This window comes from Sapajus apella, unplaced genomic scaffold (assembly GCF_009761245.1).
Source record: "Sapajus apella isolate SASKATOON/1434 unplaced genomic scaffold, GSC_monkey_1.0 scaffold14, whole genome shotgun sequence".
NCBI lineage: Eukaryota > Metazoa > Chordata > Mammalia > Primates > Cebidae > Sapajus > Sapajus apella.
In genome coordinates, this window is record NW_022436954.1 from 604,810 (window position 1) to 625,474 (window position 20,665).

The 20,665-nt window shown below is 57.1% G+C and overlaps 1 protein-coding gene across 9 annotated transcripts in view; it reads left to right on the forward strand.

Annotated features, from left to right (window-relative positions):
* SHANK2 (SH3 and multiple ankyrin repeat domains 2) overlaps positions 1–20,665 on the forward strand; it is a 687,472-nt gene that overhangs the window by 330,264 nt on the left and 336,543 nt on the right. For all 9 annotated transcript variants that reach the window (XM_032282493.1, XM_032282495.1, XM_032282494.1 and 6 more), the window contains 2 exons: positions 4,993–5,311; positions 19,112–19,281. In XM_032282493.1, the coding sequence (XP_032138384.1) occupies positions 4,993–5,311; positions 19,112–19,281 (489 nt within the window). The remainder of the gene's footprint in view (positions 1–4,992; positions 5,312–19,111; positions 19,282–20,665) is intronic.

A 20,665-nucleotide genomic window follows, 5' to 3' on the forward strand; every position in this document is an offset into this window, starting at 1 on the left:
GTAATCCATGCACGGCATGAAGATTTCAATTGGGGGTTTTGGCGTTAGGTTAATTCTGTGTCTGTTCTGTTCTTTTATACACTTTTCTTTCCTAATGAGTTTGTCTTGGCAACTGGCAGGAGCCCCCCAAATGCCATCGCTTGCTGTGAAGGGTGAACATGCCTTCCCCAGCTTACAAGGGTCAGAAAAAGAGACTTGGCCGCGTGGTCGGGGTGGGGAGGCTGGGCGCGAGGCAGTCATTTGTGGGAGGCAGCCTTTCCGTGACGGGGGCCCTGTGATGTCTCCTCCACGTGGGTAGGGAGAGTCCTGGCCGCTCCTGGGGTGCCCCCAGGAAGCCGGGGGCTCCGAGGCTGCTTTCTGCTGGCTGTGTCTGTTTGAGATTTTGGCTCTCACACCAGTACAGTCTTCCAACCCATAATCTCTGTAAATGAAAGATAATCACTCTCTGAGACTGTGGGCTCATCGGCCCTTTGCAAGGTCTTTTAATCCACACGCCCAGCCCCCTCCAATGTCAGGCAGTTCCTGGATCACCCGGAAGCCCTCTGGGCCGGTCACGTCTCCCTAAGCCTCCATGTGAACACCCAGTGCTCCACAAGTTTTTTAGTCTCTGCCTGCCCAGAGGGAGGGGCACCAACGTGGTTTTCCCTCATGACCAGCAAAACACAGATTCAGGGACCTGTCCCAGTCATGAGGTTTTTCTCGTGGGTGGTGGCTGTGGACCCCAGGTCAAGCCCCTCGAGGGGCTCTGAAGGGAGAGGGGTCCACGGAGGGTGCTGTCAGCCGTTCCCATCCCTTGCCTCTCCCCAGCCAGCCTGGGTGGCGTTCATGGATCCATTTGCTTTGAGAAATGAGGAGTGGGATGGAAGTCCCAGCTGAGGGGCTCCTGCTGCTTAGTGGGGGTCTTCACCGGCAGAAAGGCTTCACAGAGGAACCAGATAGGAGCAGGCGTGAGACCGCGACCTCCCCGGTGTACCGCCTCCACATTCTTACCAACAGCAGGCACTGAAGTCCAAGGCTGCCAAGTCTGAGTGTGGAACCTCAGGGTGCTTTGCGCCCCTGTGTGGCTCCCCAGGCTTGTCTGTAGCTCTGTCTCCTGGGCTGCCCTGTGTCCTGGGGAGGGGGGAAGGTGTGCCGGGTCACAGTTGCCTCCCAGGAGCTCTGCCAGCACCACCTCAGTCCTCGGGAGCTCTGTCAATGCCACCTCTGTACCTGTGAGCTCTGCCGGTGCCACCTTTGTCCTCAGTGAAATCTAGCAGCACCACCTCTGTCCCTCATGACCTCTGCCAGCACCACGTCTGTCCCTCCTGAGCTCTGCTAGTGCCACCTCTCTTTAGTGAGCTCTGCCAGAGCCATCCCTGCCCTCATGAGCTCTGCCAGCGCCACCTCTGTCCCTCATGACCTCTGCCAGCTCCACCTCTGTCCCTCATGAGCTCTGCCAGCACCACCTCTGTTCCCATGACCTCTGCCACTGCCACCTCTTTCCCTCATGAACTCTGCCAGCGCCACCTCTGTCTCTCATGATCTCTGCCAGCACCACCTCTGTCCCTCATGAGCTCTGCCAGCACCACCTCTGTTCCCATGACCTCTGCCACTGCCACCTCTTTCCCTCATGAACTCTGCCAGCGCCACCTCTGTCTCTCATGATCTCTGCCAGCACCACCTCTGTCCCTCATGAGCTCTGCCAGCACAACCTTTGTCGCCCATGAGCTCTGCAACGTGACCTCTTTCCCTCATGACCTCTGCCAACGCCACCTCTGACCCTCAGGACCTCTACCAGCACCACCTCTGTCCCTCATGATCTCTGCCAGTGCCACCTCTGTCCCTCATGAGCTCTGCCAGCACAACCTTTGTCGCCCATGAGCTCTGCAACGTGACCTCTTTCCCTCATGACCTCTGCCAACGCCACCCCTTTCCCTCATGACCTCTGCCAGTGCCACCTCTGTCCCTCATGAGCTCTGCCAGTGCCACCTCTGTCCCTCATGAGCTCTGCCAGCACCACCTCTGTCCCCATGACCTCTGCCACTGCCACCTCTTTCCATCATGACCTCTGCCAGCACCACCTCTGTCCCTCATGACCTCTGCCAGCACAACCTTTGTCGCCCATGAGCTCTCCAACGTGACCTCTTTCCCTCATGACCTCTGCCAACGCCACCCCTTTCCCTCATGACCTCTGCCAGTGCCACCTCTGTCCCTCATGACCTCTGCCAACGCCACCCCTTTCCCTCATGACCTCTGCCAGTGCCACCTCTGTCCCTCATGACCTCTGCCAGCACCACCTCTGTCCCTCATGAGCTCTGCCAGTGCCACCTCTGTCCCTCATGACCTCTGCCAGTGCCACCTCTATCTCTCGCGACCTCTGCCACTGCCACCTCTTTCCCTCATGACCTCTGCCAGCGCCACCTCTGTCCCTCATGACCTCTGCCAGCGCCACCTCTGTCCCTCATGATCTCTGCCAGTGCCACCTCTGTCCCTCATGAGCTCTGCCAGCACAACCTTTGTCGCCCATGAGCTGCAACATGACCTCTTTCCCTCATGACCTCTGCCAACGCCATCTCTGACCCTCAGGACCTCTGCCTGCACCACCTCTGTCCCTCATGAGCTCTGCCAGCACCACCCCTGTCCCTCATGAGCTCTGCCAGTGCCACCTCTGTCCCTCATGACCTCTGCCAGTGCCACCTCTATCTCTCGCGACCTCTGCCACTGCCACCTCTTTCCCTCATGACCTCTGCCAGCGCCACCTCTGTCCCTCATGAGCTCTGTCTGCATCACCTCTATCCCTCATGACCTCTGCCAGCGCCACCTCTGACCCTCAGAACCTCTGCCAGCACCACCCCGTCCCTCATGACCGCTGCCAGCACCACCTCTGTTGCCCATGAGCTCTGCAACACGACCTCTTTCGCTCACGACCTCTGTCAGCGCCACCTCTGTCCCTCGTGACCTCTGCCCGCGCCACCTCTGTCTCTCACGACCTCTGCCAGCCAGTGCCACCTCTGTCCCTCATGAGCTCTGCCAGCGCCACCTCTGACCCTCATGACCTCTGCCAACGCCACCTCTGACCCTCATGACCTCTGCCAGTGCCACCTCTGACCCTCGTGAGTTCTGCCAGCGCCATCCCTGTCCCCCGTGAGCTCTGCCAATATGACCTCTTTCCCTTATGTGCTCTGCCAGTGCCACCTTTGTCCCTGTGAGCTCTGCCCGCACCACCCATGCCTCCCCGGGAGCGTTGTACCACCATGCCTCCCCGGGAGCATCGTACCACCCATGCCTCCCCGGGAGCATCGTCACGGCCACCTGTGTCCTAAACTACTTGTGATGATGTTCTTCTCTGAGGCATGAAGGTCCCCCCAGACCCACTTCCAGGGAAGATGCGTATTTTCTCTTGCCTTGCAGTTTGCCAGGTGGTAGCCCTGGTCATGTGCAATGGAAACTTTAGAGCCAACCGTGGCTTCAGCCTAAGGGCTGAATCCTGTGGCTGGTGAGAAGCTGCTGCAGGCATGGTCGTCACGGGCCAGGAAGAAGCCGGTGCCTTTGGCCAGCCAGTGGTGATGGTCTTTGCTGTTTGCCCCAGAGTTTGGAGGGCTGCCTTTCAGGAGGTCCTCTGTCTCGGAAAGGACACTCGCTGTCTCAGGCTCTGGCACTCTGGGTGACCAGGGCAGCTGGGGTATGGCTGCCACCCCTCACAGCTCCCAAGGGCTGTTGCTGTCATTCTGAGCCCCTGGGCTCATTAAGTCAGGAGAGTGAAGGCCTGGCCCCATCTAGAGCTTTGTAGGATGCCAGGTAAGGGGTGCCCAGCCCCTGCCTCCTCACACGGCCCCCACTTGATGGGAGGGAGGAAGACGCCTTCTTAGTGAGCACTGAGATTGAATCATCTGGCTGGTAGATACAGACTCCCTTGGCTGGCTCAGGCTGCGCGGCAGAGCACCATAGACAGGTGGCTTAAACCTCAGATACCGGCCGGGTACGGTGACTCATGCCTGGAATCTCAGCACTGTGGGAGGCCAAGGCAGGTGGATCACAAGATCAGGAGTTCAAGACCAACTTAGCCAATATGGTGAAACCCCATCTCTACTAAAAACACAAAAATTAGCCAGGCGTGGTGGCAGACACCTGCAATCCCAGCTACTTGGGAGACTGAGGCAGGAGAATTGCTTGAGCCTGGGAGGCAGAGGCTGCAGTGAGCTCAGATCACACCATTGCACTCCAGCCTGGATGACAGGGGAAACTGAAACAAAAAAAAAAAAAAAAAAAAAAAAAAACTCCAGATATTTACACCTCACAGTCCCAGGGACTAGAAGTCTGAGATCAGGGTGTCACAGGACTGGTTCCTCCTGAGGCCTCTCTCGGTGGTTTGCAGAGGCTGCCTTCTGTCTGTTTCCTCACGGGTCATCTCTGTGTGTGTGTCTGTGTCCTCATCACCTCTTCTAATAAGGACCCCAGTCCTATGGGATCAGGGTCCCCATTAATGCTCCTCCACCCAGATTATCTCTGTAAAGACCTTATCTGCAAATACTGGGAAATTTTGAGATACTAGGGGTTAGGACGTCAACACACAAACTGGGGGGACGCAGTTCAGCCCATCACAGAGGGCCAGCTTCGGCTTTGGGGAGGAGGGACGCTGTGGTAGGCAGCCCGGTGCCCTCTCTGCTTTGTGTGATGGAGTGGCCCATCCTTACACATGCCCAAGCCAGCCGGATGTCTCCCGGGCCAGATGGAAGCTCGGACCCCACATCCCTTCCATGTGAAACGCTGGCTTGAGCTCTGTGCAGCAGAGATGTTCTCCGTCCCCGGCCTGTCTCTCTGCTTCCATGTCAGGGGTGAGTTCTGGGCCTGGTGGAGTCCAGCTGGGGTCTCAGCCCGGAACTCACAGCTCCCGTCTCTTGGGCTCGCATGGGGGCTTGGACGCACGCAGCCCTGCGCCTCCCTAGGGTCCCCACCCGGCTGACCGCGACACGGACGCAATCACCCTGCTCTGTCTCTGTTCTTCTCCCCCAGTGCCCTTCCGAGAGGCCCCGGCGTACTCCAACCGCCGGCGGCGGCCCCCCAACACGCTGGCCGCCCCCCGGGTCCTGCTGCGCTCCAACAGTGACAACAACCTCAACGCCAGCGCTCCCGAATGGGCCGTCTGCTCCACGGGCACCTCGCACCGCAGCCTCTCACCCCAGCTGCTGCAGCAGTTGCCCAGCAAGCCTGAGGGGGCCGCCAAGACCATCGGGAGCTACGTGCCCGGGCCCCGCAGCCGGTCCCCGTCGCTCAACAGGCTGGGCGGTGCAGGCGAGGATGGCAAGAGGCTGCAGCCACTCTGGCACGTCGGGTAAGGAGCGGGCGATGCCAAGGGGAGGAAGAATGCCAAGGGGAGGAAGAATGCCATGTGCTGGGGCTCCCAACTCCTTTGACTTGGGGCTGGCCTGGAGTTTGAGCAGGTAGCCCATTTTATTCCAACTCTGGTGTTGAGGAAACTTCAGTGCCTGAGTTTTGCCCACTGACGCTGCTGACACAGTCTCCCCTGGAGCAGGGGGACTGGGGTCACCTTCCTGAGCCTCAGGAGGCCCACGATGAGAGCTCAGGGCAGGTGCAGAGGCTGAGCTGAGCGTCCTGGGTGGGCTGCGGATGCAGCTGGCGTCTTAGGCTCTGTTTCCTTTCCTGTGCACTGACTTCTGGTCCTCAAACTGAATGGTCAAGAGGGAGAGAGGCAGGACTGCAAGCCTGGTCGATGGTGCATGTCCTCCCGAGAGCCATGTTTGCAAGCCTGCAGACGCACCTTACCCAAAGTGGGGGTGCACGGGCGGGTGCAGGGAGAACTCAGCCCAGAGGAGAATGCTGGGGCCAGAGAGGGGGCTCAGGGCTCTGGAGTGTGGCTGTCTCAGCAGCTGCGGGGACGGTCTCCAGAAGAGCTGCCCATGGGCCACTGTGTGGGGCCAGCATGGCAGGGGCACAGAGGGCATCTCCGGCAGTCTCGGAAACAGCCGCAGGTGGCAGCCACCTGCTCCGTGTTCCATTTCCTAGACAAGGACATGGGCGGCATAGGGCAGACTTTGGGACCTGCCAGTGGTCTCCTGACCAGCCCCCACTTTGGTGTCCAACTCCAGGTCCGGGTCTCTCCCCAGTCTCCTGCCTCACGAGCAGCTGGGGGAGCTGGATTTGCACTCACAGCTCCAGCTCCCAAGCAGGTCTCGGCCTTCCTCATGCTGCCTCCCAGAATTTCCTGGCCAGGAACGACTTCTCCAGGGGGCAACTCATTGTCGAGGCCCAGGTGCCAGGCTTGCCACTGGTTCCCGCCGTGACAGCTACACCTGCAGGGGCAGTGGCCGGCGCCGTGGGCGCCTCCAAGTCCTCCCGGGCGCAGCTGCCCCAGAGTTCACTGTGCTGGCCTGGCTGCAGAAGGCCTCCGTGACCACCCCGAGGTCCCGCAGCCAGAACGTCATGGGGGCAGGACCCGGCGCAGGCCTCTGGCTCTGGTGTCTGGTGACTTGGTGCTCTCTCGGATTTGGGCCCAGGAGCTGTGCTTCCCTGGCTGTTGCCATGTTCTTGGTGATGTCACCACTCAGCGCTGGGGCCCGTGACTCTGGCCCGCATCCTGCCTGCTTCCTGTGTCCTCCCTGGCCTCAAACTACTCAGGGTCTGGAGCCTGGCTGCGGGGAGTCTTGCAGGCCTGGGTCAGGCTCTGTTGCCAACTAAGGTCAGGGATGTCAGAGAGGAAGACCGCCACCACCCCTGCCTCCAGGGGCTCCACCCTGTAGGCTCCGTGTGAGTTTCAGGAGGGGTCAGTGCCTCACGTGGTCTCCGGAGGGGCTGATCACCCTGACAATGACCAGCAGCCCAGGCTTTGGGGCCACAGCCAAGGAGGCCAGGGGGACTGTGCCAGTGAGAGCCCACTTCTCCTAGCCCCTAGGCAGGGTGGAGGCCTGACCCTCTCGGAGACGGCAGACCCCACGTCCTCTCAACCGCTTTGGCCTTCAGCCCTCGGACGCTTCCCACCAGAGCCAGACAAGGAGGCCCGGCTGCCTCTGGTCTAGATTCTTGCTTGGAAGGACCCCAAGGGAGGAGTCCCAGGTGCTGAGAACAGTGGGAAGCTAAATTAAAGGGCTCCCCCGAGGCAGCCAGTTCCACTTCACACACTTAGGGAGACCTCTGACTACAGTTTTAAAAAGAGCATGTCCCCTTCGCCCAGTACAGAACCTAATGATAGCGGGGGCAGTGTGGCCAGGGACCTGAGCTGGCTGTAGACTGGGTGCTGCTTGGAAGGGAGCAAGCAGCCGGGAGTATTGCAGTCTGACCGTCCCTGTTCACGTGTAGGGTGCACGTGTGTGTGTGCATATGTGTTCGCGTGTGCATGCCTGTGTGCATGTGCATTTGCCTGTGTGCATGCTGGTATGTAGACATGCATGTGATTGTTAGAATCTGTGTGTGTGTGTGTGTGTGTGTGTGTGCGCGCGTGTTCATCACGGTGGCCAGCCTGCCTCAAAGGTTGGCTGCCTGGCCTCCTGCATACACGCTTCTGGACTGTACCGTTGCATAGCTGTATAATCTTGGACAGGTAAAACACACTCTGTCTCATTTTTGCCAATTATAAAAACAAGGGGCTGGCTGCAGCACTTTGGGAGACCGAGGCAGGTGGCTCCCTTGAGGACAGAAGTTCAAAACCAGCCTGGCCAACATGGTGAAAACCCATCTCTACTAAAAATACAAAAATTAGCCAGGCATGGTGGCACGTGCCTATAGTCCCAACTACTCAGGAGGCTGGGGCAGGAGAATCACTTGAACCCGGGAGGCAGAGGTTGCAGTGAGCTGAGATGGTGCCACTGCACTCCAGCCTGGGTGACAGAGCGAGACTCCATCTCAAAAAAATAAATAATGATAAGGGTCCCAGAAAGACCAGCTTCAGGTTTTTCTCAAGATCAGCCAAAGGCATTCAGGGTGGCCGCCTCACGCAGCACCTTGTCCAGCCAGTGCCCATTCCACATCGGTTCTTAGAGCTCACATCTATGTCCAACCCAAGGCCCAGAGCTTGGCCAAGACTGTCCCCTTTGTCACCCAGGACCATTGGTAGAGTGACCAACCATTCAGGTTTGCCTGTGATGCGGGACTTCGGTGCTAAAACCAGGACAGCTGGTCCCCCTCCCCGTGAGCCGCTGCCTGTCCCGAGTTGGGGGCACTGTTCTTACCTGGTGGCCCTGACCCCAGTCCCGTCTTTCTCGGCCTTGTTTCCGTCGTCTTCCCTTTTTCCACCCCTTCAGCGTCTACATGTTCATGCCCGTCTGTGCAGGGTTCAGTGCCCTCGATTCATGCCCGTCTACATGTTCATGCCCATCTGTGCAGGGTTCAGCAATAGCTGTGCCTGGGCACCGATGAGCTGAGAGCTCCTTCCCTTAAGACCAGCGTCCTAACTAGGACCTGCCAATGGCACTTGCCCCCCCTCCTATGGGACAGCAGTGGTGGGCGTTTGCCTTCAAGACAAGCAGGTGGGATGGAGAGTTGGAGGCAGGCGTGCTTCTCCAGGTGTCTTCTTGAGGTCCCTGGGGAGGACGGTGGGGCCTGTGGGTGCCACTGTTGCTTTCTGTCCCTGCATAGGGCCACATGTGCTCGGAGGGGAGCAGGCAGAAGCATCTTTGCATGGTGAGGGGGTACAGAAGGGAGCCGGTTCATGGAACACTGATTGCTTATAGAGAAGCTACCCAGGCCCATGCTGGGCACAGGGGCATCCAGGGGATGCTGCCCGGGTGCAAAGGCTGGTGCCCTGAGCACACTTGGTCTGAATGTTCTGCAAGCTAGGTGCAGCCCGGGGAGGTGGGGCACCCGGCTGGAGCTGTCTGCTTCCTGGCGGCGGACCAAGTCCCCAGTGTGGAAATGGCCTTTATTGAGACATTGGATCAGCCCTGGTGATACCAGATGGTGCACCACAGGGCCATGCAGCCCAGCCCAGGGCTTTTTGGAGGCCCCAGGAGGCGGCCGAGACCCTCTTATCCTTGTTCATCCTCGAAGCTCTGAGCCCAGCCCCCTGCCTTGTGTGCCTGCCCTACTGTCCCCTAAAAACCGGCTCTTTCGTAGGGCAACGGGACCCAGCCACGCGGCAGTAACAGGGCACCTTCAGGGAGGCTGCTAGCTCCTAGCCTCTGGTGGCCCTGGGCGCCCCAGAGCTCTTCCTGGTTGCCATCAGAAGCATAGGTGACTTAGCACACTCTCCCTGCCATGGAAGGGAAAGCCTCCCTGCTTCCTGTGTCTCAGGGGTGGGGCAGCTGCCCATCAGCCCATGCTGACCAACTGGTGCTGACCATCCCCCAACTGGCACTGACTGCCAGGGATACCTGGCTCTGCCCCCCCACTGGGTGACTTTGGGCAAGTCACTTGCCAGTTCTGTGTCCCTGTTTTCTCCTGGGTAAAGTGTAGCTGATGACTTTCGCCCCCTCCCAAGCGTGCTGGGTGGATTCAGTGGGACTGAGCACCGGGCCTTCGAGGAGAGCCACAGCTGCTCATAGAAAGTCTTCAGCTCTGGCTGGGCGCGGTGCCTCATGCCTGTAATCCCAGCACTTTGGGAGGTAAGGCGAGTGGATCACGAGGTCAGGAGTTCAAGAGCAGCCTGGCCAACATGGTGAAACCCTGTCTCTACTAAAAATATAAAAATTAGCTGGGCATGGTGGCACACATCTGTAATCCCAGCTACTCAGGAGGCTAAGGCAGGAGAATTGCTTAAAGCAGGACCTGGGAGATGGAGGTTGCAGTCAGCTGAGATCGTGCCATTGAACTCTAGCCTGGGCTACAGAGCAAGACTCCGTCTTAAAAAAGAGAGAGAGTCTTCAGCTCTGCAGTTGCGTCAGTTGCTCTTAGGGTCGTCTTCATCTTCATCCTCATCATGGACAGTTTAGAAAGACCCCGCTGGCTGCCGTGGGGGCCATTGGGCAGGGAGCAGAGGGCGTCAGGTGTTACTGTCCTGGCCACAGAGGCCTGCTTGGGCTAAGAAGCAGGGGAGGCAGAGATGGCCAGGCAGGAGAAGGCTAACTGTCCTGGGCAGGGAGGGAGCTGGCCAGGCCCCGTGTACCCCTGAACATGTTGAGTACCCCCTCTTAGGCCAGGCCTATTTGCCTAAACACTGACCCAAAGCCCCAGAAACCGTGGCCAGGAATGCAGTGGGCATGGCAGCGTGGTCAGAACCAGCCTCGGGTCACGTCCTCGGGTGCAGCCTTGATGTGGTTGAAGGCCTCCCAGCTTCCCCAGGGCCCCCATGGGGACTCCTGCTGGCACCAGGCAACCCGGTGCCTCCTGGCTGGGCTCAGAGCTGTGGGGAGGGTCTGCTTCCTGCACGGAGCAGCCGGCCCTGGTGTAAAGCTGCCCTGAGCTGCCTGCACAGGGTGAGTGCCCGAGGAGCTTGAGGGACCTGTCCTGGGAGCTGGTATCATGCCGATGCTGTAACAGGATGGGGCTGCAAGAGGTGCGTGGGGGTCGGCGTACGCTGGGAGGTGAGGGCGCTCGGAGGAGACATCGCAGGGTCCCTCGCTGCCCGTCACTGCGCAGGCCCCTCCCGGTGAGCAGAGCCTATGGCAGGGCTGTGCCTCTGTGGCAGAGAGGAGCACGTCCCACACCTGTTCCTGCCCCCACCTCCTGCACAGTCTCTCTGGCCCGCCTGTGTTCTTCCTTCCTCCCCCCTCCTCCTCTTTCTGATTTTCTTTCACGAATTTGCATGTGTGCCTATGTGTGTATGTGCGTGTGCGTATGTGTGTGCGTGTGTATGTGCGTGTGTGTGTGCGTGTGCGTGTGTGTGTTTCTTCGTCCATCCTCCTAGAGGTGCTGGTCCGGGAGGGTGGGAGCCAGCGCACCTCCACTCCCACAGGTGTGGGGCTCAGTGGGCTCTGCTGCTTCTGGGGGCGCCCTCTGGTGGCACCCACTGGCACTGCTGGGCCACGGTCCTAAGAACATTCCTGAGACACCCCAGTCTCCGCCCTGGGAGTGCATGGGGTGGGGGGCATCCGGGTTCCTTCTAGGTTCCCTCTAACTGCCAGGGTGCTGATTGGTCTGCTCAGATTCAGAATGACTCTCGATGTATTTGTACAAAGTGGCAACCAGTCCCAAGGGCTGCCCCGGCCTCACCTGCAAGAGAACGTCCTGGTCACTCTCTCCTTCAAGAAGGTTTTCCGGTGGGGTCAGCTCAGTGGGGAAGAAGGACTCATGTTTTTTTTTTTTTTTTTTTTTTTTTTAGAGGGAGTTTCGCTCTTGTTTACCCAGGCTGGAGTGCAATGGCGCGATCTGGGCTCACCGCAACCTCTGCCTCCTGGGTTCAGGCAATTCTCCTGCCTCAGCCTCCTGAGTAGCTGGGATTACAGGCACGCACCACCATGCCCAGCTAATTTTTTGTAGTTTTAGTAGAGACGGGGTTTTACCATGTTGACCAGGATGGTCTCGATCTCTTGACCTCGTGATCCACCCGCCTCGGCCTCCCAAAGTGCTGGGATTACAGGCGTGAGCCACCGCGCCTGGCGGACTCATGCTTTTGAGTTCAGTTGGCGGAGGTGAATGCTGCCGCCCTGTCGCTGCCCCGTCCATTGCATGCATGAATGCAGTGGCACCCACCTGGCCACACAGGCAGGGGCTGGACCCCAGCAGAAACCGGTGGGCTCTGGGAAGCCTGTCCTTGGCCCAGTGGCCTCTGTTTGCCTGAACTTGGAATGGGAACTGAGGGTTCCCATTCCCCAGCTGTGTTGAGGGTTTCAGGCAAATCAAATGGAGAGAGGGGGCCTTGGCCATCCCGGGACACATCGCTGGTACAGGGCCAGCAGAGCAGCTTCAATTCAGTGTAGGACTCTGCCTTCTGCTTGCCCCCCTGTCCCCATCGTCCTGACCCAGAAAGTGGGGGTGGGGTGGCTGGCCCTGCTGGCAGAGTAGGGGTGAGGTGTGGCGTTGGGAGCTCCCCCAGTGACCCTGATCTTTCTTCTCTTTTTTGAGATGGAGTCTCACTCTGTCGCCCAGGCTGGAGTGCAGTGTCGCGACCTTGACTCACTACCACCTCTGCCTCCCAGGTTCAAGCGATTCTCTTGCTTCAGCCTCCCAGGTAGATGGGCTTACAGGCGTGTACCACCACACCCAGCTAATTTTTGTATTTTTAGTCGAGATGGGCTTTCACCACGTTGGCCAGACTGGTCTCCAACTCCTGACCTCAGGTGGTCCACCCACCTCGACCTCCCAAAGTGCTAGGATTACAGACGTGAGCCACCTTGCCCAGCCTGACTTTCACCCATGCCCAGGGTTAGCCGGGCGGGGAGGCAGGGCCACACAATGGGGTAGCCAGAGTCCCATGCCCATCCCCAAAGCAGGCATTACAGCCAGCAAGGTGGGACGTTGCTGATAATCCTAAGTCCCCATCACGCATCCTCAGAGATGCTGTCACCAGAACCGCAGAGGCAGGGTGAAACTCTCAGGCCCGAGGCACACAGGGCTTGGGTGTGGGCTTTCACCATCCAGGGAAGCCAGGGAAGGAGGTGATGTTGATCAGACAGGGTCTGAGCCTTCAACTTCAAAGCAACTGTCAGCCCAGCCAATAACGTTTGGTAACGTTTGACAGACACTCAGGGCTGGGGACCGCCTCGTTTGTTCTGCCGTCCTCTGTGCCAGAGACCTGAGCTGACCCCTCTCTCCGTCCTCCTTCCACCATCCTCTGCTGAGCTGTGACTGGGGAGACGCCCCTGCCTGGGGTAGCTCACGGGTCTGGGTGATTGTCCCTGTTGATACCCCCAGCTCTCCCATACCTCTGTGTGTCAGGGGCTCCCCTGACTCCCCTGGGATGGGACTCAGCGTGGCTCCCCACCTCCACCTACCGTCTGCTCCGGTCCAGCCCTCAGGCAGCATCCAGGGTGATCTGGTGCCCGTGCAGCTGCACCACTGCGCTGTCTGGCATCCATTTCTCCCTGAACGTCCCTGCAGAGCCTTTCCCATGGCCTTGGCCTTCTCTCTGTGTCACCCGGCTCGCCCCTCTTCTAGCCCTTTGTGGGGAGGCTCTGTGGACTCTAACCTTGACCTCGGGTCCTGGCCCTGTTCTCTGTGCCAACCCATCAGACGAGCAGAATTGTGTCTGCCCAGTTGACCATTAGTATCCATGTCTGCCATTCATGGGGGTCTGCAGGCCCACATGGCGATGGGCTCACAGCCCACCACAGAGTGCCTGCTGAATGAATGAATGAATGAATGAATAACTGACTGGTGAATGAATGAATGGAGAAAGGTCAGTGTGTCGGCCAGTTCCCGTTCAGCCAGGCTGACTGGGAAATGGCCCAACTCATTTATCCAGGTCACCCCACAGAGATTACCAATCTTTTTCATTTCCAGAATTCAGTGATTTCATCCTTAGACTAAAACAAGTGGGTTAGAATCCCTCCTATTTGGGCTATTCTTGGCCCGACCGTCAGGAAAACATGGAGAGTTTGGGGCGCGGGAACTTCAGACCACTCCTCACTGTGCAGGCAGGATAGCAGGAGGGACCCCTGGCATGGCCCCAGTGCCATGTCTCCTGAGTGGGGCAGCCACTCTTTTCCCTGGGCTGCAGAGGCCTGGCTTCCGCTGCTGTGTGTGGCCGCCGTGGGAAGAGCAGAGCCCAGCGGGAAGACGTTTCATCAAATGAGACATCACAAGGATAAGATGCCTTGCAGCACGTGAGACCTTGTTCATCTGCCACCAGACGGAGCAGGGAACCCTGAGCGAGGATGTGAGGACCAGCTCTCTATTTCCATACCCAAGTCACCATTTATGGAGCCTCCATTTTCTCACCTGTAAAGTAGGGACAAAGGTCCTCACCTGCTGCCTTTATGGGACTCTTTGAGGTTCAAATTAACAGTGAATAAGAAGATACGTGAGCATTTGGGCAGAACCACACATCACTGATGGTAATATCTGCCTAGAACTGTACACAGCACTCTTGTCTAGAAGAAATAAGCCTTTCCTGTTCTTGAAGAAGGTTTTCCAGGCTCTGGGGTTGATGGGTTAGGGAGCCGATTTCTACAAAGCAAATCAAGAAACAGCTTCATGTTTGGAGCTGTGTTCCCTTTGACTTCTCTGTGAGGTGACACTTAGTCTGGTGCCAGCTGGACCAGTGAGGTGACACAGGCATTTCGTTACCCACTTTGCAGCTGCACCAGGGCCCTGTGACGGCACTGATGTTTGCTTAACACCTGGCAGAGTACATTCTCACAGTAACTCCTGATCATCCCCTTTTCTGATGGGGAGTTTGAGTCTTTGAGAGGTTAGCTGACTTGTCCAATGATTGATAGTAAGTGGTCAGCCGGGCTTCAGGCAAGGTCTTTCTAACTTGGGTGAATGAGTGAATAGATGTTCAGAAAACTGATAAAATGGGTGAATGGGTAGATGGATGGATGAATGAATGGTGGATGGATGGGTAGATGGATGATGGATGGATGAGTGGATGGATGAATGGATGGTTAGATGGATGGATGGGTAGATCAATAGATGGGTAGATGGGTGGATGGTGGATGGATGGAGGATGGATGGAGGATGGATAGTGGGTAGATGAGTGGGTGGATGAGTGGGTGGAAGAATAGAAGAACAGGTATTTGGGCAGATGGAAGGAGGTCTGGATGGATAAAGGAGGAGAAATGAGTGGATGGACTAACTCTGTTGAAGTTCTAACTTCTCAGGTAGGGCAAGCTCTGTCTCCCCTGCCAGCTGCTGCTGAGGATGCACAGTGGGGCCGTGGGGTTCCTTGTGGAAGCTCCTTTGGTGTGGGAACCCTGAAAAGACACACTCCTCACTTGGTTCCCAAGCTCTGGACTTAAGCAGCTGCTGTGTCGGCCACATAACAGCTGGGAGCAGACCCTGTGACTCCTGCTCCGTGGCTGGCCCTCTGCCCTGCCCCAGCCGCTGTCAGCCTTGTCCATCTGATTTTTCCTCTAGAGTTTGACCCACCCTCTTCCCTCGGGAGGAAGCCCACATGCCTCACCTTGCGCCCCCTGGAGTCATCCTATCTGGATGCTTGGGGACTGATTATGGGGCTGGGCTGAGCTGACCTGCAGCCGCTCCACCTGCTCAGGAGCATCCATGCAGCCCAGGGGACACTGAGGCCATCTGTGACCTCAGTCCTGATGGGATCTAATGTGTCCAGCGCCTCCTAGTGCCCATATCACACCTCCAGCCAGGAGAGGGAGGTTGAGATGACATCATAGCCCTGTGTTCTGGCTGCTGCCAGTCCAGCCTGGGTGATGGTCAATGCAGAGATAATGACATCCTCAGAGCTGCAGCGGGGCTGGGAACTGAGCTCATCTGCATTTTCTCATTTATTTACGGGTGGTGGGGATTCCCCGCACCCCCACTCTCTACCACCTGTTTTACAAATAAGAAAATTAAGGCTCTGAGACGGAAAGTGACTCGTGGAAGGTCACACATCTGGGGCAGGTCAGCCTGGAAGTGAAGGGAGGTTCCGGCCATCCACAGAGCCCATGATGGCCGCAAGCCTTGCTGGCTTCATCACTCGGGGCAGATGTGGGCAGGTGCATTAAGAGCAGTTCAAGGAAAGGAGGAATTCTCACTCTGCAATGCTTTATTCTGAACTTTGGGTAGATGAGTGAATAGATATTCAGGAAAATAAGATGGATGGATGGATGGATGAATGGTGGATGGATGGGTAGATGGATGATGGATGGATGGATGGATAGATAGATGAATGAATAGATGATGGATGGATGAGTGGATCATGGATGGATAGGAAATGGATGATGAATGGATGATTGATGGATAGATAGATGGTGGATGGATAATGGATGGATAGATGATGAATGGATGAATGGATGGTGGATGGATGGGTAGATGGGTAGATGGGTGGATGGGTGGGTGGGTGGGTGGATGGATGGACGGACGGATGGACGGATAGATGGATGATGGATGATGGAGTCCCAAGGAGTCCCCTTGGTTGCTGGGAGTCTCCTCCCCCCAACCCTTCCTAGCTCCCAGTCCTGCGCCAGTCCAGCCCTGAGTCAGGCCGCATTGAGTGAGTGCATCTGGGTGCTGGTACATGTGCAGAGGGTTGGGCAGGCTGGCAGGGACTCCTCTCAGGTAGGGGTTGGCGGGGCACTGCTGTTGCATTTCTCAGCTCCCCTTGCAGAGTTGGCGGGGCCCAGTGTCCTTTCTCTCTGCTCCCTGGTGGCTCAGTGAGTTACGCCTTTGGACAAGAGGAAGCTAGTAAACTTGGCTTTTGCAGGAGTTCCTGCTTCAGGAACTCCTGGGGTGTTTGGGGATAAATGGTGTCCATTGATGGGCAACAGTGGTCCTTCGGAATTCTCCTGGCTATGGACACCGATGCGCTGCTGTGCCACATCCTGCCCAGTGGGCTCCGTCGTACGCCTAGGCTGTGTGGTCGTGACAGCTCTGAGGGACCCCTGTGCCCTCAGGAGCCTGTGACTACCACATTTGTGGCTTTGAACTTGGGAGAGGAATGGCATCCCTAGGGACAGGGGACAAGGAAGTCCTAGCTGACTGCAGCCTCCCCCCATCTCTCAGCGTCCTCAGCCCAGGAAGCATCCAAGACACCCACCTGTTCCAGAAGAGGCCACCGTCCTGCCTGTGTGTGCTCCCCGTGGTTTCAGGACAAATCTGAGATTTGGAGTCAGGCAGACAGACTGGGGATTCAGGCCCAGTCTACTCCCTACAGAGTAATCGGAGAACATGGAGCCCTGGCTCCTCAAACACACTGACAGGGGTAGGTCCCCATGGCCAGATCTCACCATCCTAATGCTGAGAGGAGAAGTAAGAAGCAGAACTAAATACGGCCCCGTTGTCCTTCTGTAACTTTATATACGCACAGAGCAAATGATAAGGCATTTATCAGGGACGTGTCGGGTCAGTAGAGTGGTGAAGGCACACGATGGCGGGGGGCAGGGGGCTCACATTAAATGCCAAAAGAGGGTGGTCACATCTGCTTCTAGAACTTTCCCTGCAAGCCTGTTTTGCCTGGGTCCCTGTGCGCATGGGCCCTTCCTCCCTGTCCTCATAGAGAGACTGATGGTGCCTCCATGGGCTCAGAGGCCACGGCACCTAAAGTTTAGGAGGGGAACCACGGTTGGAGACCACTCGCTTCCCTGTGGCCAGGCGCCCCATTGGAGGACGCCAGCCACAGGTGGATGCTTTCCATGTCCTTCCGAGCGTGGTGCCCGGGAGGGCTGTCCTGAAATCCCTGCCAGCTTCTTCCCTGTGATGTGTTTGTTTCTAAGGACCCCTCCTGTCCTGGCCACGTTGCAGGTGCATCTGAGGGTTCCTATCACCGGGCCCCGTTAAGGTGTGTCTCACTGTTCGGCATAGAAGTCAGGCCTGTGCAGAATCAGTGACATGCAGCAGGAACGGGTGTTAATTCCTCTTGTGTGTTTCACTGGGGCCACTGGGAGCTGCACTGGGAGAATAAAGTCATGAGCGATATGATGGAAGGTCCTGGGTGCTTCCTCGCCCGGCATGGCTGACGCTCACAGTGAAGTGGGTAAAAATGTCGGGCATCCAGGGCCTCCATGGATCTGTCTCCACCTGAGTCTTTTTGGGGTTTTTGGTGTTGTTTTTATTTTTTGAGATAGAATCTCACTCTGTCACCCAGGCTGGAGTGAAGTGGTGCAATCATGGCTCACTGCAGCCTTGACCTGGCCACAGGTGACCCTTCTGCCTGAGCCTCCTGAGTAGCGAGAATCACAGACGCACGCCACCATGGGTGGCCAGTTTTTGTATTCTTGTGTGTGTGTGTGCAAATGGGGTTTCATCATGTTGCCCAGGCTAGTCATTTTTAAAAGCATGGCAAAATAGGCCAGATGTGCTGGCTCATGCCTGTAACTTCAGCCCTTTGGGACGCCAAGGCGGGCAGATCATTTGAGGCCAGAAGTTTTGAGACCAGCTTGACCAACATGGCGAAACCCCATCTGTACTCAAAATAAAAAAATTATCTGGGCATGGTGGCAGGCACCTGTAATCTCAGCTACTCAGGAGGCTGGGGCAGGAGAATCGCTTGAACCCAGGAGGCGGAGGTTGCAGTGAGCCGAGATCATATGACTGCACTCCAGCCTGGGCGAAAGAGTGAGACTTTGTCTCAAAAAAATAAATAAAATGAGATAAAATCTTGGCAAAATATATGTAACATCAAATCTACTACCTCAGAACCATTTGGCAGTGGCATTAGGTGGAGTGTGCAGCTGTCACTGCCATCCATCTCTAGAACCTTTGCATCTTGTAAAACCAAAATTCTGTCCCCATTGAAGCCTCACCCGCATTCCCTCCACCACCCGCTGGCACCTGCCATTCTGCTTTCTGTGTCCATGAATCTGATGACTCGAGGGCCCTCGCGTGGCTGGGATCACACAGTGTGTGTCCTTTTGGGTCTCGCGTATGTCACTGAGCAGCGTCCCCGAGATTCACCCGCGGCGTAGCCTGTGTCAGAGTTTACTTCCTTTTATTTATTTATTTATTTATTTATTTATTTATTTATTGGAGACAGAGTGTCACTGTGTCATGCAGGCTGGAGTAGAGAGCCGTGACCTTGGCTCACTGCAGTCTCTGCTTCCCAGGTTCAAGCAGTTCTCCCGCCTCAGCCTTCCAAGTAGCTAGGATGACAGGTGCCCACCACCACACCCGGCTAATTTTTAAATTTTCAGTAAAGATGAGGTCTCAGGATGTTGGCCAGGCTGGTCCCGAACTCTTGACCTCAGGTGATCTGCCCACCTTGGCCTCCCCAGTGCTGGGGTTACAGGCGTGAGCCGTCACCGCACCCGGCCCCAACTTTTCTTCCCGATGGAGGCTGAACAGCGTTCCACTGCATGGTTGGACCACCCCGCGTCTCTCCGTGCTTCTGTGGAGGGATGCTTGGGCTGCCGTGAACAGCGCCACTGTGAATGCAGGGGTGCAGGTGTCTCTGTGAGCGGCTGCTGTCTGTCCGTGTGGGACGGATCCGGGAACGGCATTGTTGGGTCTGCCTGAGCCTCCAGTCTCAATGCTGCCCTGGCCTGTTCCCGTCTTCCTTGCTATCTGGCATCAGGAGTTCTGATGTGGCCGCCCAAGGGGCAGCGTGTGTTGAATGGCTCGGCTGTGATTCGTGGAGTGTGGCTTGTGACCTTGTGGCTCTAATCGCTCTCTCTGCTCCTCTCGCCTGGTCCAGGTCACCTTTTGTTCCTGCTGCCAACAAGGACTCACCCTTGGCCTTCGAGTACCCAGGGCCCAAGCGGAAGCTCTACAGCGCAGTGCCCGGGAGGCTCTTCGTCGTCATCAAGCCATACCAACCCCAAGTTGATGGCGAGATCCCCCTTCACCGCGGCGACAGGGTCAAAGGTCAGTGTCTGCTGGCTGTCCTCGGCTCCTGGAGCAAGGTCTGGCCAGGGCCCTTCAGCTGGCCTGCTGTGGAGACAGTGTCCAAGGCATTGCTTCTCCATGGAAAACGCAGGCCTCTGGACAGGCAGGCATGGGGAACGGAGGGATGTTTCCAGACCCTTTCCCTCACTCTCCAGGGAAGCTGCTGCAGCATCTGCAGTGCTGGGTCTCAGGGATCAAAGAGGACACACTCACCAGGAATGAGAGTCCACTTGGGAAGTGCAGCGGGGGGCAGAATAGGGCATTGAAGGGCAGAGCTCCTTTCCATCTGGAAACCCCTACGTCGAAGTGTTGGGGCAGGCCCTGGCATCGGTCGGCTTTGGGATCTCCAGGTAGAGTGTCCGGTGTGACCTGAGGCCTGAGGTCTGCTGTGTTCAAAGGAAGGAAGTCTACCGGGTTGGCAGGAAAGATTCTCAAAGCAGAGTCCTAGGAACCAGCATGGATAAGCCCCTGGAGGGCCATCGTCAACATCGGGCTGAGGGGTTAGACGTTGTTCCTGGGGTACTGGGGAGCCAGCGATGGTTTCTGCATGGGGGAGATCAGGTGTGTGAGGCACTGCAAGAGGATAAAAGTAGAGACGGTCGGCGGGAAGTTGGCAGTGATGGCATCTGAGGCATATAGCAGAAGCAACATGGCAGGTGTGGGCTGCAGGTGTGGTGTGGCGTAGCTGGACCTCACTGGGTGGAGCAGGAAAGCCCAGCACATGTGACCAGCATGTCTGGGCCCTGCCCTTGGAGGGCAGGCTTCCAGAAGATTCATGGCATAAGCTGGGTGCAGTGGTTTACGCCTGTAATCCTAACACTTTGGGAGGCTGAGAAGGGTGGATCACGAGGTTGGGAGTTCGAGACCAACCTGACCAACATGGAGAAACCCCATCTCTACTGAAAATACAAAATTAGCTGGATGTGGTGGCATGCACCTGTAATCCCAGCTACTCAGGAGGCTGAGGCAGGAGAATGGCTTGAACCTGGGAGGCAGAGGTTGTAGTGCACCAAGATTGCATCATTGCACTCCAGCCTGGGCAACAAAAGTGAAACTCCATCTCAAAAATAAAAGGAAGATGTGTGGCCTGGGTAGAAGGCGTGTTCCCTAGAGGTCAGTAGGCCCGGTTCAAATCCCACCTTCTCCAGCTTGGCTGCCACTTGGCCCCCACCAGGTAATTGACTCGGTTCCTTTCTCTGCACTGCGCACTGATCAGGCCAGCTCGACCTCAGTTCCTGGAACATTCAAACGATGGCAGAGCACTGCTCTCTTGCCTGTTGGCTGGTGTTCCTGTTGCACACATATTTGATCATTTGACAGCATCAATAAGTCCCTGGACTTTCCTTTTCTATTCCTTTCCTTT